The sequence below is a fragment of the Scyliorhinus canicula genome, chromosome 6, assembly GCF_902713615.1.
Source record: "Scyliorhinus canicula chromosome 6, sScyCan1.1, whole genome shotgun sequence".
Lineage (NCBI taxonomy): Eukaryota > Metazoa > Chordata > Chondrichthyes > Carcharhiniformes > Scyliorhinidae > Scyliorhinus > Scyliorhinus canicula.
Genome location: NC_052151.1, coordinates 152,292,463 through 152,310,435, shown reverse-complemented (window position 1 = coordinate 152,310,435; position 17,973 = coordinate 152,292,463). Strand labels below are relative to the sequence as shown.

Genomic DNA, 17,973 nt, shown 5'->3' with positions numbered 1-17,973 from the left:
GGTTCCCCCTTAACGGAGCCTCCATCGAGCCCCCCACTTCTCCCCTATGTCGCCTCCACTGCCCCCAAATCTTGAGGGTAGCCGCCACCACCACCGGACACGTGGTATACCTTGTGGGAGGGAGCGGCCACGGCGCAGTTACCAGGGCTCCCAGGCTTGTATCCCCACAGGACGCTCTCTCCATCCGTTTCCATGCTGCCCCCTCCCCCTCCATCACCCACTTGCGCACCATCAACACGTTGGCCGCCCAGTAGTACCCCGAGAGATTGGGCAACGCCAGCCACCCCCATCTCTACCCCGCTCTAAGAAGACCCTCTTCACCCTCGGGGTGCCATGCGCCCAAACAAATCCCATGATGCTGCTGGTTACCCTTTTAAAAAAGGCCCTAGGGATAAAGATGGGCAAGCACTGGAAGAGGAACAAGAATCTCGGGAGAACCGTCATTTTGACGGATTGCACTCTGCCCGCCAACGACAGCGGCACCATGTCCCACCTTTTAAATTCCTCCTCCATCTGCTCCACTAGTCTGGTGAAGTTAAGCTTTTGGAGAGTCCCCCAACTTCTGGCCACCTGCACCCCCAGGTACCTGAAACTCTTCACTGCCCTCCTGAAAGGGAGCCACCCAATTCCCTCCTCTTGATCTCCCAGGTGCACTACAAATACCTCGCTCTTTCCTAAATTTAGCTTATAGCCCGAAAAGCCCCCAAATTCCGCTAACAGCTCCATCACCCCCGGTATTCCCCCCTCTGGGTCCGCCACATATAACAGCAGGTCGTCCGCATACAGCGATACCCGGTGCTCCTCCCCACCTCGCACCAGACCCCTCCATCTCCCCGACTCCCTCAACGCCATAGCCAGCAGTTCAATCGCCAGTGCAAAGAGCAGGGGGGACAGGGGGAACCCCTGCCTGGTCCCACGATAGAGCCTAAAGTACTCCGATCTCCTTCCATTTGTGACTACACACGCCATCGGAGCCGCGTAGAGCAGCCTCAACCATTTGATGAATCCCTCCCCAAATCCAAACCTCTCCAGCACCTCCCACAGGTACCCCAACTCAACTCTATCAAACGCTTTCTCTGCGTCCAGTGCCACCACTATCTCCGCCTCCCCCTCCACTGCCGGCATCATGATAACATTGAGCAGTCTCCGCACATTCGTGTTGAGCTGCCACCCCTTGACAAATCCTGTCTGATCTTCGTGGATCACCTCTGGCACACAATCCTCTATCCTGGTAGCCAGGATCTTCGCCAGCAACTTAGCGTCTACGTTAAGGAGCGAGATAGGCCTGTATGATCCACACTACAAGGGGTCCTTATCCCGCTTCAGGATCAAAGAGATCAGTGCCCGCAACATCGTCGGGGGCAAAGACCCCCCCCCCCTCCCATGCCTCATTGAAGGTTCGCACCAGCAGGGGACCCACCAGGTCCGCATACTTTTTGTAAAATTCCGCCGGGAACCCGTCCGGCCCCGGGGCCTTACCTGACTGCATTTGTCTGATCCCCTTGACTAGCTCCTCCAGCTCTATCGGCGCCCCCAGCCCCTCTACCAGCCCCTCTTGAACCCTTGGGAAACATAGCCTGTTCATGAAGCTCTCCATCCCCTCTCTCCCCCTTGGAGGTTCCGACCGGTACAGTTCCTCGTAAAAGTCCCTAAAGACCCCGTTTACTTCTGTCCCCTTCTGCACTACATTTCCACCCCCATCCTTCACTCCACCAATTTCCCAACATCCTGCTCGCCTTCTCTCCATACTCTTATACCACGCCCTGCGCCCTCCTCCACTGTGTCGCCGCATTTCTGGTGGTCAACAAGTCAAATTTGGCCTGCAAACTGCGCCGTTCTCTAAAGCAACCCTTCCTCCGGTGCCTCCGCATATCTCCTGTCCACATCCAGGAGCTCTCCCACCAGTCTCTCCCTCTCCCTCCTTTCCCTGTGGGCCCGGATGGAGATCAGCTCCCCCCGGATCACTGCTTTCAGAGCCTCCCAGACCATCCACACCCGGACCTCCCCCGTATCATTGGTATCCAGATACCCCTCAATGCTTCTCCGAACCCTCTTACACACCTCCTCCTCCGCCAGCATCCCCACATCCAGGCACTGGTCCCGTGCCTCTCCCATCTCCAGATCAACCCAGTGCGGGGCATGGTCCGAAATCGCTATGGCCGAGTACTCGGCATCCTGCACCCTCGGAATCAATCCCCTGGTCAGGACAAAAAAGTCTATCCGGGAATAAACCCTATGGACACGAGAGAAAAAGGAATACTCCCGCGCTCTCGGTCTCCCAAACCTCCAGGAATCCACCCCTCCCATCTGGTCCATGTATCCCCTCAGCACTTTGGCCGCCGCCGGTCTCCTGCCCGTCCTTGAACTGGACCGGTCCAGTGTGGGATCCAGCACTGTGTTAAAGTCTCCCCCCATGATCAGGCCCCCTGCCTCCAGGTCCGGGATGCGGCCCAACAATCGCCTCATGAAGCCAGCATCATCCCAATTCGGGGCATATACGTTCACGAGCACCACCTTCTCTCCCTGCAGCCTACCCTTCACCATGATAAATCTGCCCTCCTTGTCCGACACCACCTCAAACGCCACCCTCTTCCCCACCAGAATCGCCACCCCCCGGTTCTTCACGTCCAATCCAGAGTGATAAACCTGCCCCACCCACCCCTTCCTCAGACAAACCTGGTCCGCCACCTTCAGGTGGGTCTCCTGGAGCACAGCCACGTCTGCCTTCAGCCCCCTCGGATGGGAAAATACCCTGGTTTTCTTAACCGGCCCATTCAGCCCCCTCACGTTCCAGGTAATCAGATGGATCAGAGGGCAACCCGCCCCCCCTCCCCCGCAGACTAGCCATAGCTTATCAGATGTTCGCCCCAGGCCAGCACACCCCGCCCAAACCCGTTCCCCATGGCGATAACGCCTCTCCTCTTTCTCCCCCCCCCCCCGGCCCCTTCCTAGTCATTCCAGGAGCAACCCGGTATCATTCTCCTCCCCTCCTAGCCGCGACGCACCCTCCATGGTACTTCCGTGAGTCAGCTGACTTCTGCTGACCCCGGCAGCTCCCGCCAGAACCTATCCCCTCCCGGCATGGGGTCATCCCCCTCTTGCCACACCTCCATGGCACTGCTTCAGCGTGGGAAAGAAGACCAGTAGAGGCCCCGCCCCCACCGCCAGCTCCACCCCCCCTGCCCCGCAGCGCGGGAAACCAGAGGAAAGCCCGCGCATTCACACTGCCACATCCCACCCTTCTGACGCAGTTCCCCAAAATCCAGTTTCCCCTCAATCCCCAGCCCCGTACAGAAGAGAACATATAAAACACAAACCCCCAACATTCCCCACCTAACCCACAACCATACCCAACAAACAAACCCACCCGTAAACAGAGCAAACAGAAAACCAGCATACATAACACACACGTCGAAATTATAAAAGTTGAAACAAAACAGCAACAGCGGAAACAACGACGGCCAAAGTATGTCCCCAGACCCTAGTTCGAGTCCAGCTTCTCCGCCTGTACAAAGGCCCACGCCTCCTCCGGGGACTCGAAGTAGTGGTGCCGGTCCTTGTATGTCACCCACAGGCGCGCAGGCTGCAACATTCCAAACCTGACCTGCTTGGCATGAAGCACCGCCTTCGTCCGGTTGAACCCAGCCCGCCGCTTAGCCTCCTCCGCACTCCAGTCCTGGTAGATCCTCACTACCGAATTCTCCCATTTACTACTCCTCTCTTTCTTGGCCCAGCGCAGCACACACTCCCGGTCACTGAATCGATGGAACCGCACCAGCACCGCCCTCGGGGGTTCATTTGCCTTAGGCCTCCTGGCCAGCACTCTGAGCTCCCTCAAGCTCCAGGGGCAAATGGAAGGACCCCGCTCCCATCAACGAGCTCAGCATCGTGGTCACATACGCCGGGAGATCCGACCCCTCCAGCCCCTCCGCCAGGCCCAGGATCCTCAGATTCTTTCGCCTCGTGCCAATGTCCAGCTCCTCCAAGCGGTCCTGCCACTTTTTATGAAGTGCCTCGTGCAACTCCACTTTCCCCACGAGGACCACGGCCTCCTCCTCCCTTTCTACGGCCTGCTGCTGCAACTCCCGAATAGACACCTCCTGGGCCGCCTGGGTCCCAAGCAGCTTGTTCGTAGTTGCATTCATGGAGTCCAGCAGCTCAGCCTTCAGCTCCGCAAAACAACGCAGGAGAGAGGCCTGCTGCTCTTGCGCCCACCTCCACCAGTCCTCGGGTGTTGCGCCGGCCGCCATTTTGTTTTCCTTCCCCCGTTTCTTTTGGGGAGCTGCTGCAGCTTCTTTCTTCGTCCCACTCCGGGTGAGCACCATATAGTGTGGGGCAAGTTCCTCCAGGCACCTTCCCCCACCGGGATGCGTTAAAACAGCGCCGTTTGGGGCCCTCGAAACGGCCCAAAAGTCCCTAAATAGCGGGAGCTGCCGAACGTGCGGCTTAGCTCCGCATAGCCACAACCGGAAGTCCCCCGAGTCTTTGAACATTTTTAAGGCAAAGGGAGAAAGATTCCTGATGATGAGCAAAGGGATGAAAGGAGGTAGGCAGGAATGAGGAGTTGGGGTTACAATGAAATCTCCTATTGAACAAGGGAGCTGGCTAGAAGGACCAAGTGGCCTACTCTTAAATCAAATGCTAATGTTTTTAGGAACACATCTACAATATTAAGTGAGGACTTACTGTACTATATATAGAACTCCAGAGAAGAGGATCTGTCGTTCAAATAGAATGACTAAAGCCACTACCCAGGAGCTATAAAATGACGAGTAAATTGAATTGAGCTGTTTTATATGACCTAATCAAGTTGACAGACTTGCGTCAGTGAAGAATACTAGAAAACTGCTACAAGGGCATTGCATTAGTTTTAAATTAGTGGCCATCGATTTTCAGCTTAGCAACAAATGAATAAAACAGGCTGCATTGTTAAGACAGGGCTACTCTGCACAGCTGACAGCGTTGTCGAGTAAACTATTATTTTCTTGACTGCTTCCCACAATGCTCAACATCGCTGATCATTCAGAATGCAAATTATATATGTTTAGATGTCACAACACTCGAGACTTTGGTATGTCTAACAGGTATTTGCAGTTTCTTTGCAAACATATGTAAGCACACCTGGGGCTGGTTTAGCACACTGGGCTAAATAACTGGCTTTTAAAGCAGACCAAGGCAGGCCAGCGGCATGGTTCAATTCCCATACCAGCCTCCCCGAACAGGCGCCGGAATGTGGCGACTAGGGGCTTTTCACAGTAACTTCATTGAAGCCTACTCGTGACAATAAGCGATTTTCATTTCATTCATGTTTTACAAGATGAAAAGATCTACAAACTCATTGTTTTCATAAAAGAGCAGCTTTGCCTAATATCATCACAAAGGCTGCCAGATTTGTCAAAAGCACAAATCACTTAGGGAGTAAATCTGACACCCTTACCTGGGTCTAGCTGACATGTGAATCCAGCCACACAGGTTAAATGGCCTACTCCTGATTCTATGTTTTCATTGTCGTGTTATTCACCCTGGAGTAACACGGACTGCAACACGATGCAGTTAAACAATAAAGCATACACCAAATGTAGCCGTTGGTTCAATAAGATTTATTGAACTTCAGTAATGAAGCACACAACTGCCTGTGGGTTGACTCTCTACTGTTCTGTTCATTCATTGGCTCACCTGGGTGTCTGTCACTGCCTGCTTTTACCTCATGATGTGCATGGGTGCATATTATGACACTCTGTGACTCTTAATACCCTCAGGAAAAAAGTAGGACTGGGCAACAGATACATTAAAAACTACTTAGTGTTGCCACCATAAACCACAAAAAGAATTATGTTCGAGTGCTATAGTGTTTCAGTAAACTCAATGCAAACGACTGCAACCGAACTCCTTCCAACCTCAATTTTATATGCTTACTCTGCCATTAGCTAATCAAAAACCTTGGTTAACACATTAGTAATACAAGTTCCTAAGGTCTATGGTCAAGTATCGTGGGCAGGGCGGGGGGTTCCCGGTGTAGCGGAGTGGCGCCAACCACTCCGGCGTCGGGCCTCCCCAAAGGTGCGGAATTCACCGCACCTTTAGGGGCTAGGCCCGCGCCGGAGTGGCTCCCGCTCCGCCGGCGCCAACGGCCTTTGGTGCTACGCCGCCCGGCGTCGGGGCTGGCCAAAAGGCCTTCGCCGGTCCGCGCATGCGCTGGAGCGTCAGCGGCTGCTGACGTCACCACCGGCGCATGCACGGTGGAGGGGTCTCTTCCGCCTCCGCCATGGTGGAGGCGGCAACGGAAGAAAAAGAGTGCCCCCCACGGCACTGGCCCACCTGCCAATTGGTGGGCCCCGATCGCGGACCAAGCCACCGTGGGGGCACCACACGGAGTCCGATCGCCCCGTGCCCCCCCAGAACCCCGGGGGCCCACTCGCGCCGCCAATTCCGCCGGAACAGAGGTGGTTTAAACCACGTCGGCGAGATTGGCCCGTCAGCGGCGTGATTCCCGCTCCCGCCGATTCCCAGGTGGCGGAGAATTCTGGCCATGGTGGGGGCGGGATTTACGCCGGCCCTGGGCGATTCCCCGACCCTGCGGGGGGTCGGAGAATTCCTCCCCTTAAATCTGACAACTGCACGGTAGCATGGTGATTAGCACAATTGCTTCACAGCTTCAGGGTCTCAGGTTCGATTCCCGTCTTGGTTCACTGTCTGTGCAGAGTCTGCACGCTCTCCCTGTGTGTGCGCGGGTTTCATCCGGGTGCTCCGGTTTCCTCCCACAGTCCAAAGATGTGCAGGTTAGGTGGATTGGCCATGTTAAATTGCCCTTGGTGTCGGGTGGGGTTACTGGGTTATGGGGATAGGGTGGAGATGTGGGCTTGGGTCGGGTGCTCTTTCAAAGAGCTGGTGCAGACTCGATGGGCCGAATGGCCTCCTTCTGCAGTGTAAATTATATGAACTAATTCTATGAATACATCCAAATGCTGCACCTTTTGTGAATCTCATCGAAGTCTAGTTGTTTGTCTGCACTATTTACCTTGCTACTTTTGTAATGAACATGTCAAAAAGAAAATTACATATACTCTGTATTTATTATTCTGTGATACATCTTATTAATCTACCATTTTATTTCCTTCAGAATATAGCTAGCTTCAGCTGGGTAATGCAAATCTATAAGTGCAGCATCCAAAAACCAAAATGATCTGAAATTCAAATGCAATCGGCCTCAAGAGTTTCCAATAAATTATACATAGATCTGTAAACAAATGTTATTTTGCTTGTATACAAGTAACAGACAAATAGCCAAGGTAAACTAGAAAATTTACACATGGAAGATTAGAACAATTGCTATCAACAGTCCTTCAAAACACAATTCAGGGTATTCAGAAAAATGTTTTTCACCAAAATAATCACATCCAGCTTGATTTGATACCTGCCTATTCAGAATCTGAAAGGGAATTTCCTTGCATCCCAGAGGGGGTGGAAAACCTACATCTCCAACCAACAGTATTTTATAATACATTCTTTCATGAAATGAGGTTACCAATGACAAGGCCAATGTTTGTTGTTGCCCATCCCCTTGAACGGAGTAGCTTGTTGGGCTATTTTACAGGGCAGTCAAGGATCAACTACAATTCTGTGGGGATCTGGAGTCACTTACAAGCCAGACTGAGTAAAGTGACAGAGTTCCTTTCCCAAGGGACATTATGGAACAAGATGGATTTTTATATTCCTCGACAGTTAATACTTTAACTTCCAAGTGCAGTTTGGTTATAGGTGTAAATGTGTTTATCACACAAAACGATCAATCCACCAGCTTTATGAAATTTTTAAAATAACTGAAAATTACTTTCTAAAAATATACAGAACTGCTGGTTATATTAAGGTAGAGAAATAAGTAAAACGGTTTTTTAAAAAAAGCTTTTAAAATGTACCCATTAGTGACTTCCGGTGGCTGTGATGGAGTAGGAAGCCACATATTTGGGAGCTCCCGTTTTAAAGAGACTTTTCGGCTCTTTTGAGAGCCCAAAACGGAAATTTTTCGACGTCTCCCGGTGGGGGAAGGTGTGCTGAACAACTTTCCCCGCAGTCAATGCCTCGAACTCGGAGTGGAAAGGGGGAAAAAACGGCAGCAGCTCCTCAGAAGAAACGGGGGAAGGAATCCAAGATGGCCACCGGAGGAGCCCCAGAGGATTGGAGGCTGTGGGCCCAGGAGCAACAAACTGATCTCCTGTGCTGCTTTAAAGAATTCAAGGATGAGGTGCTGAGCTCTCTGCAGGAAACGAACAGAAGGCTGTCAGAGATTCAGTCCACCCAGGGTGCTGTCATCAAGGAGTTGCAGACGCAGGCCACTGAACGAGAGGAGGCCGTGGTCCTCGTGAGTAAGGTGGAGGGGCACGAGGCACTCCACAAGAAGTGGCAGGAACGCTTCGAGGAACTTGATCACCGCATGAGGTGGAAAAACCTGCGGATCTTGGGCCTTGCGGAGGGGCTAGAGGAGTCGGACCTGACAGCCTACGTGGCTGTAATGCTGAACTCGCTAGTGGGGGCCTGATCTTTCCATCTGCCCTTGGAGCTGGAGGGAGCGCACAGGGTGCTGGCCAGGAGGCCTAAGGAAGATGAACCCCCGCGTGCGGTGCTGGTGAGGTTCCACCAGTTCAGTGATCGGGAGTGCGTGCTGCGCTGGGCCAAGAAGGTGAAGAGCAGCAAGTGGGAGAATGGGGTAGTACGGATCTACCAGGATTGGAGTGCGGAGGTGGCTAAGCGGCGGTCCGGATTTAATTGGACGAAAGAGGTGCTTTATAGAAAAAAGATAAAGTTCGGAATGTTGCAGCCCGCGCGCCTGTGGGTAACTTATTCGGACCGGCACCATTATTTTGATTCCCCAGAGGAGGCGTGGGCCTTCGTGCGGACGGAGAAACTGGACTTGAACTAGGGGTTGGGGGTTGCGAGGTCGGCTGTAATATATTAGTGCTGGATTCTGCTGTTGCTGTGTTCTCTTTTCTTCTGTTTTTCTCTTCTTGTTTTAGAACTTTTGCAATTTTGATATGGTTATTTACGGAGGGGTTGTTCTGCTATGTTTTTGTTCTTGTGCTGTGGGGCATTGTTTGGGCTGTGTATCTTGTGGGGAGGGTTGGGGGGGGGGGGGTCTGTTGTATTCTATGTCGGAGTAGGGCTGATATTTGGGAGCTGCGTCAGAAGGGTGTGGTGGGGCAGTGCAAAAGCGCGGGCTTTCCTCTGGTTTCCCGCGCTGCGGGGCTGGGGGGTGGAGACGGTGACGGGGAGGCGGGGCCTTAACTAGTTCTTCCCCGCGCTGGAGCGGTGCCTGGAGGAGGGATAGATTGGGGGATGATCCCACTTCGGGAGGGGTCAGGCTATTGGCGGGAGTTTCCGGGGTCAGCAGAAGTTAGCTGACCCACGGAAGTACAATGGAGGACGGTTCGCGGCTGGGAGGGTTCCTAGCCTTGGGGGGAGGGGGGGGGGGGGGGGGGGGGGGGAAAGGGGAATACCGGGTTGCTGCTGGTAGGGTCAAGAAGGAGCTGGGGGGGGTTGGGGGGACAGAGGTGAGGTGTTGTCGCTATGGGGACTGGGTCGGGCAGGGGGTGCTGGCCTGGGGCGGGCAGTCGACAGGCTATGGCTAGCCAACGGGGGAGGGGGGGGGCGGGACGCCCTCTGATCCGGTTGGTCACTTGGAATGCGAGAGGGTTGAATGGGCCGGTGAAGCGGTCGAGGGTACTGGCTCACCTGAAGGGGTTAAAGGCAGATGTGGCAATGCTTCAGGAGACCCACCCGAGGGTGGCGGACCAGGTCCGCCTGAGGAAGGGACGGGTGGGGCAGGTTTTCCACTCTGGGTTGGATGTGAAGAACCGGGGAGTGGCGATTCTGGTGGGGAAAATGTGTTGTTTGAGGCATCGGAGGTGGTGGCGGATAAGGGGGGTAGGTATGTTATGGTTAGGGGCAGGCTACAAGGAGAGAAGGTGGTACTGGCTAGTGTGTATGCCCCAAATTGGGACGATGCGGGCTTTATGAGGTGTATGTTGGGACGGGTCCCGGATCTGGAGGCGGGAGGTCTGATCATGGGGGGGGGGGGACTTTAATACGGTGTTGGATCCTTCACTGGATCGGTCCAGCTCTAGGGCGGGTAGGAGGCCGGCGGCGGCCAAGGTACTGAGAGGGTTTATGGATCAGATGGGTGGAGTAGATCCATGGAGGTTTGTGAGGCTGAGGGCACGCGAGTACTCTTTCTTCTCCCACGTACATAGGGTCTACTCTCGGATAGATTTCTTCGTGGTGAGTAGGGGACTGATTCCGAGAGTAGAGGAGGCAGAGTATTCAGCCATCGCAATCTCCGACCACGCTCCGCATTGGATAGAGTTGGAGATGGGAGAGGTGCGGGACCAACGTCCGTTGTGGCGGTTGGATGTGGGGTTGTTGGCGGAGGAGGAAGTGTGTAGGAGGGTCCGGGCAAGTATTGAGGGGTACCTTGAGGTGAATGATACGGGGGAGGTTCAGGTGGGGATGGTCTGGGAAGCCCTGAAGGCAGTGATTCGTGGGGAGCTGATATCCATCCGGGCACACAGGGAGAGGAGTGAGGGATAGACTGGTGGGAAAGATGCTGGAGGTGGACAGGAGGTACGCAGAGGCACCAGAGGAGGGACTGTTGGGGGAGAGACGCAGCTTGCAGGCTAAATTTGATTTGCTGACCACTAGAAAGGCGGAGGCACAGTGGAGGAAGGCACAAGGGGCAGTGTACGAACATGGTGAAAAGGCGAGCAGGATGCTGGCTCATCAGCTCCGCAAGCGGGATGCGGCTAAGGAGATTGCAGGAGTGAGAGACGAGTGGGAATGTGGTGCGGAAGGGGGTAGAGGTGAATGAGGTCTTCAAGGACTTTTACGGGGAACTGTACCGGTCGGAGCCAACGGGGGAGAGGAGGGGAATGGAGAGGTTCTTTGACAGGCTTTCTTTCCCGAAGGTGCAAGAGGAGAAGGTGGAGGGGCTGGGTGCGCCAATTGAGCTGGAGGAGCTAGTTAAGGGGATCGGGCAGATGCAGTTAGGGAAGGCACCGGGGCCGGATGGGTTCCCGGTGGAATTTTATAAAAGTTTGTGGACCTAGTGGGCCCCTTGCTGGTGCGGACACTCAATGAAGCGTGGGAAGGGGGGACTTTGCCCCCGACGATGTCACGGGCGCTGATCTCGTTAATTTTAAAGAACGACAAGGGCCCCCAGCAGTGTGGTTCATACAGGCCCATATCTCTCCTCAACGTGGATGCTAAGGTGCTGGCAAAAATCCTGGCCACCAGGATAGAGCACGAGGACCAGACAGGTTTTATGAAGGGAAGGCAGCTGAACGCGAATGTGCGGAGATTGCTGAATGTCATCATGATGCCGGCGATTCAGGGGGAGGCAGAGATAGTGGTGGCGCTGGATGCGGAGAAGGCCTTCGATAGAGTGGAGTGGGGGTACCTATGGGAGGTGTTGGGGAGGTTTGGATTTGGTGAAGGGTTCATTAGATGAGTAAGGCTGCTATATGAGGCCCCGATGGCGTGCGTGGCCACAAATAGGAGGAGGTCGGAGTACTTCCAGCTTTACTGAGGGACCAGGCAGGGTTGCCCCCTGTCCCCCTTGTTGTTTTGCACTGGCAATCGAGCCGCTGGCGATGGCGTTGAGAGATTCAGAGAGGTGGAGAGGCTTGGTGCAAGGTGGAGAGGAACATAGGGTGTCGCTGTATGCCGACGACCTGTTACTGTATGTGGCGGACCCGGTGGGAGGGATGCCGGGAGTGATGGAGTTGCTAGCTGAGTTTGGGACCTTTTCAGGTTATAAATTAAATTTAGGCAAGAGCGAGGTGTTTGTGGTGTACCCTGGAGACCAGGAGGAAGGAATTGGTAGGCTCCCGCTTAGGCGGGCAGGGGAGAGCTTTAGGTACCTGGGGGTGCAGGTGGCCAGGGACTGGGGGACTCTTCACAAGCATAACTTCACCAGACCTGTAGATCAGATGGAGGAGGAGTTCAAGAGGTGGGACATGCTGCCATTGTCGTTGGCGGGGAGGATACAGTCCGTCAAAATGACGGTGCTTCCGAGGTTCTTGTTCCTCTTTCAGTGCCTGCCCATATTTATCCCCAGGGCCTTCTTTAGGAGAGCGACTAGCAGTATTTTGAGCTTTGTGTGGGCACATGGGACTCCGAGAGTGAGGAGGGTGTTCCTGGAGCGAGGAAGGGATAGAGGCGGGATGGCGCTGCCCAACCTTCTGGGGTACTATTGGGCAGCCAATGTGTCAATGGTGCGTAAATGGGTGATGGAGGGGGGAGGGGCGGCGTGGAAAAGAATGAAGATGGCATCATGTAGAGGTACGAGCCTGGGTGCCATGGCAACGGCACCGTTGCCGCTCTCCCCTAAGAGGTTTACCACGAGCCCGGTGGTGGCGGCGACCCTAAGAATCTGGAGACAGTGGAGACGGCATCGGGGGGAAACAGGGGGCTCGATGGAGGCTCCACTGGGTGGCAACCATTGATTCATCCCGGGGAACATGGATGGGGGATTTAGGGGGTGGCAAAGGGCGGGCATCAGCAAATTGAGGGACCTGTTTATTGGTGGGAGGTTTGCGGGCCTGGGGGAACTGGAAGATAAATTTGGCCTTCCCCAAGGGAACATGTTCAGATACCTGCAGGTAAAGGCGTTTGCTTGGCGACAGGTAGAGGGATTCCCTTTGCTGCCCTGGCAGGGGGCGATGGACAGAGTGCTTTTGGGGGTGTGGGTCGGAGAGGGGAAGGTGCCTGACATCTATAAGGTAATGGAGGAGGTGGAGGAGTCGTCAGTGGAGGAGCTGAAGGCTAAATGGGAGGAGGAACTCGGGGAGCAGATAGAGGACGGGACTTGGGCGGATGCCTTGGAGAGAGTTAACTCTTCCTCCTCATGTGCGAGGCTTAGTCTCATCCAATTTAAGGTGCTGCACCGGGCCCACATGTCCGGGACCAGGATGAATAAGTTCTTTGGGGGGGAGGACAGGTGCACCAGATGTTCGGGGAGTCCAGCGAACCACGCCCATATGTTCTGGGCATGCCCAGCACTGGAAGAATTCTGGAAGGGGGTGGCGGAGATGGTGTCGAGGGTGGTTGGATCCAGGGTCAAACCAGGGTGGGGACTCATGATCTTTGGAGTTGCGGTAGAGCCGGGAGTGCAGGAGGCGAAAGAGGCCGGTGTCCTGGCCTTTGCGTCCCTAGTAGCCCGGTGAAGGATCTTGCTGCAGTGGAAGGATGCGAGGCCCCCAAGCGTGGAGACCTGGATCAGTGACATGGCGGGATTTATAAAATTGGAAAAGGTCAAATTTGCCCTGAGAGGATCAATACAAGGGTTCTATAAACGATGGCAGCCTTTTCTGGACTTCCTGGCTCAGAGATAGGTAACTTGGTCAATAGCAGCAGCAACCCAGGGGGGTGCACTATTGTAGTGTCTATTCTGTAACTTTATAGTGTGTTAATTTGCGTTGTTGTTAAAATGCTGTGTTGTTCATGGAGGTGGGGCGAATGTATATGACTGTTAATATTATTGTTATTTTCGGTATTTTACTAAGGTGTGTCAAAGTTGTATAAAATCAAAATTTTTCAATAAAAATTATTTCAAAAAAAAAAAATGTACCTATTAGTGACCTTGCACCTAGTTCAATTTTGCAGGCTCCTTGAAAGCCTGCAATGAGTGCAATTAGTGGAAACCCATTGATGATTAACTCAGCTTGGGGGTGTGACCAGTTGTGGGAGTCGGACTGGATTCTAGCAGCGTGTTTAAATTAGTGCAAAAGATCGTTGGTTCTAATTTTGTGCTGAACAGTATTTAGGCTTAAAACTCTGAGATTCTTTGCACAGGTTACACCGATTTTGGGCGAATTGTAGCAATAAAAAAAGCATGACCTATTGGAAATTGTACCCCAATATTATAGTCAAATGTCTCAAAACATTTTACATGTTGAATTGTTTGCTTTTGAAGTGAAATAATTTATCACAAGTACTCTGTATCAGCTTGTTCCACAAAACAACAGTTCAAATCAAAGCAGAATTACGAAGTGGGGCTCTGGGCTTAAGCTCGAATAAGGTATTTGTGCCTACAACCTTCTGCCAAGTAAATGCTCTACAAACGAAGCTGACACAAAGTACACAGCACTTGCTGTTTAGCGATCAGAAAGCACTTCTTCAGGCTCACATACTGAAAACCCTCAACCATCTAGATTTGGTTGAAAAATTAACAGTGCTTAAAAGGGGCAGCATGGTAGCATGGTGGTTAGCATAAATGCTTCACAGCTCCAGGGTCCCAGGTTCGATTCCCGGCTGGGTCACTGTCTGTGCGGAGTCTGCACGTCCTCCCCGTGTGTGCGTGGGTTTCCTCCGGGTGCTCCGGTTTCCTCCCACAGTCCAAAGATGTGCGGGTTAGGTGGATTGGCCATGCTAAATTGCCCGTAGTGTCCTAAAAAGTAAGGTTAAGGGGGGGGTTGTTGGGTTACGGGTATAGGGTGGATATGTGGGTTTGAGTAGGGTGATCATTGCTCGGCACAACATCGAGGGCCGAAGGGCCTGTTCTGTGCTGTACTGTTCTATGTTCTATGCTTGTGAAGTACTTTCTTTATACAAAAGCCAGAGTGGATGGCACTATTATGTTCAAAACATTTTAATTTCCATGTATTTTTACACAGGATCAAAGAATCATACAGCACAGAGGAAGGCTTGAAAGAGTTCTCAAAATAATCTCCCTCCAATACATTTTCTCCCACAGCCCTGCAAATCTTTCTTTTTCAACTATAGACCTAATTCCCTTTTGAAAACTACAACGGAAGCTGCTCCTATCCTTTCAGTTGATGCATTTCAGATCATAATAACTCTGGCAAAGAAACATTTCCCAGCTCCCCTCTGGTTACTGACCTTTCCACTAGTGGAAACTGGTTACCCTATTTATTTCACCAATCCTTTAGCCTTCTCTGCTTGAAGGAGACGATGTTTAAATGCCAATTAAACAATGCCCCAGCCTTCTTTAGGTTATTCATTTTCTCAGCTTACCTGTAAAATTTGAGAGAGGACTCCACTGACAGCAAAACAAATGGCACAACTGTGTAGCTGATTGCTATCATTGTTGCAATCCAGGTTATGACATCATAAAATAATTTAACAGCTGGTGACTTGATAAAGTTCGATCGGAAGTTGTTCCTAATCTAGAAAAAAACAGTACTTGAGAACAATACTTCAGATAACAATGTCTTTGAAATAATGCCATAATTTATTGTTTACAGTGGGAGGTGGCACTGACAGGAAAATCACAGACACGCATCTCCAGATATCTTATGCATTTACAGTAATGGAGGGGAAGGTACAGCTCCCACAATGACACACCTAGTCAAAAGTGCAGAATTGACCCTGCAATATAATTTCTTGAGTAATAAGTATATGCATACTGCGCAAAGCACAATAGGTGGGATTCTCCATTTCAGAAGCTAAGCATTGACGCCGGGACTTAATCGGTGGTGTTCTACGACAACTAAATTGACGCCAGTCCTGTAGAAATTCATGATCTGTTCATGAGCTAGCACTTGCACAACGTGGAACATGATCGATTCCAATGAAAAACGGTGTATAATTCGCCAGGGTCAGGATTGCCACTCAAGAGGCTGACAAGCTGCAGCCGCATTGAGCACTCCACCCTCACACACTGCCAGTCAACAAAATGGTAGCACAGAGAGAGAGAGAGAGACGCACAGAGAGAGAGAGAGGGCGAGACGCACAGAGAGAGAGAGAGGGCGAGGCGCACAGAGAGAGAGGGCGAGGCGCACAGAGAGAGAGGGCGAGGCGCACAGAGAGAGAGGGCGAGGCGCACAGAGAGAGAGGGCGAGGCGCACAGAGAGAGGGAGGCGCACAGAGGGAGGGAGGCGCACAGAGGGAGGGAGGCGCACAGAGGGAGGGAGGCGCACAGAGGGAGGGAGGCGCACAGAGGGAGGGAGGCGCACAGAGGGAGGGAGGCGCACAGAGGGAGGGAGGCGCACAGAGAGAGGGAGGCGCACAGAGAGAGGGAGGCGCACAGAGAGGGGGAGGCGCACAGAGAGGGGGAGGCGCACAGAGAGGGCGAGGCGCACAGAGAGGGCGAGGCGCACAGAGAGGGCGAGGCGCACAGAGAGGGCGAGGCGCACAGAGAGGGCGAGGCGCACAGAGAGGGCGAGGCGCACAGAGAGGGCGAGGCGCACAGAGAGGGCGAGGCGCACAGAGAGGGCGAGGCGCACAGAGAGGGCGAGGCGCACAGAGAGGGCGAGGCGCACAGAGAGGGCGAGGCGCACAGAGAGGGCGAGGCGCACAGAGAGGGCGAGGCGCACAGAGAGGGCGAGGCGCACAGAGAGGGCGAGGGCGCACAGAGAGGGCGAGGCGCACAGAGAGGGCGAGGCGCACAGAGAGGGCGAGGCGCACAGAGAGGGCGAGGCGCACAGAGAGGGCGAGGCGCACAGAGAGGGCGAGGCGCACAGAGAGGGCGAGGCGCACAGAGAGGGCGAAGGCGCACAGAGAGGGCGAGGCGCACAGAGAGGGCGAGGCGCACAGAGAGGGCGAGGCGCACAGAGAGGGCGAGGCGCACAGAGAGGGCGAGGCGCACAGAGAGGGCGAGGCGCACAGAGAGGGCGAGGCGCACAGAGAGGGCGAGGCGCACAGAGAGGGCGAGGCGCACAGAGAGGGCGAGGCCAGAGCCACAGAGAGGGCGAGGCGCACAGAGAGGGCGAGGCGCACAGAGAGGGCGAGGCGCACAGAGAGGGCGAGGCGCACAGAGAGGGCGAGGCGCACAGAGAGGGCGAGGCGCACAGAGAGGGCGAGGCGCACAGAGAGGGAGAGGCGCACAGAGAGGGCGAGGCGCACAGAGAGGGCGAGGCGCACAGAGAGGGCGAGGCGCACAGAGAGGGCGAGGCGCACAGAGAGGGCGAGGCGCACAGAGAGGGCGAGGCGCACAGAGAGGGCGAGGCGCACAGAGAGGGCGAGGCGCACAGAGAGGGCGAGGCGCACAGAGAGGGCGAGGCGCACAGAGAGGCGAGGCGCACAGAGAGGGCGAGGCGCACAGAGAGGGCGAGGCGCACAGAGAGGGCGAGGCGCACAGAGAGGGAGGCGCACAGAGAGGGGGAGGCGCACAGAGAGGGCGAGGCGCACAGAGAGGGCGAGGCGCACAGAGAGGGCGAGGCGCACAGAGAGGGCGAGGCGCACAGAGAGGGCGAGGCGCACAGAGAGGGCGAGGCGCACAGAGAGGGCGAGGCGCACAGAGAGGGCGAGGCGCACAGAGAGGGAGAGGCGCACAGAGAGGGAGAGGCGCACAGAGAGGGAGAGGCGCACAGAGAGGGAGAGGCGCACAGAGAGGGAGAGGCGCACAGAGAGGGAGAGACGCACAGAGAGAGAGAGACGCACAGAGAGAGAGAGAGACGCACAGAGAGAGAGAGAGACGCACAGAGAGAGAGAGAGACGCACAGAGAGAGAGAGAGAGACGCACAGAGAGAGAGAGAGACGCACAGAGAGAGACGCACAGAGAGAGAGAGACGCACAGAGAGAGAGGGAGAGGCGCACAGAGAGGGAGAGAGAGAGAGAGAGATGCACAGAGAGAGGGAGAGAGAGAGAGAGAGATGCACAGAGGAGAGAGACGCACAGAGAGAGGGAGAGAGAGAGAGAGAGAGAGAGAGAGAGCACAGAGAGAGAGAGAGAGACGCACACACACCGAGATATACGCACAGAGAAAGAGGCACAGAGAGCGAGAGAGAAAGAGGCACAGAGAGCGAGAGAGAGAGAGGCACAGAGAGCGAGAGAGAGAGAGGCACAGAGAGCGAGAGAGAGAGAGGCACAGAGAGCGAGAGAGAGAGAGGCACAGAGAGCGAGAGAGAGAGAGGCACAGAGAGCGAGAGAGAGAGAGGCACAGAGAGCGAGAGAGAGAGAGGCACAGAGAGCGAGAGAGAGAGAGGCACAGAGAGCGAGAGAGAGAGAGGCACAGAGAGCGAG

General features: G+C 54.3%; 1 protein-coding gene across 3 annotated transcripts in view; it reads right to left on the bottom strand.

Moving 5' to 3' along the window:
- LOC119967587 (lysophospholipid acyltransferase 2-like) overlaps positions 1–17,973 on the bottom strand; it is a 236,789-nt gene that overhangs the window by 15,262 nt on the left and 203,554 nt on the right. For all 3 annotated transcript variants that reach the window (XM_038800306.1, XM_038800308.1, XM_038800307.1), the window contains one exon: positions 15,025–15,176. In XM_038800306.1, the coding sequence (XP_038656234.1) occupies positions 15,025–15,176 (152 nt within the window). The remainder of the gene's footprint in view (positions 1–15,024; positions 15,177–17,973) is intronic.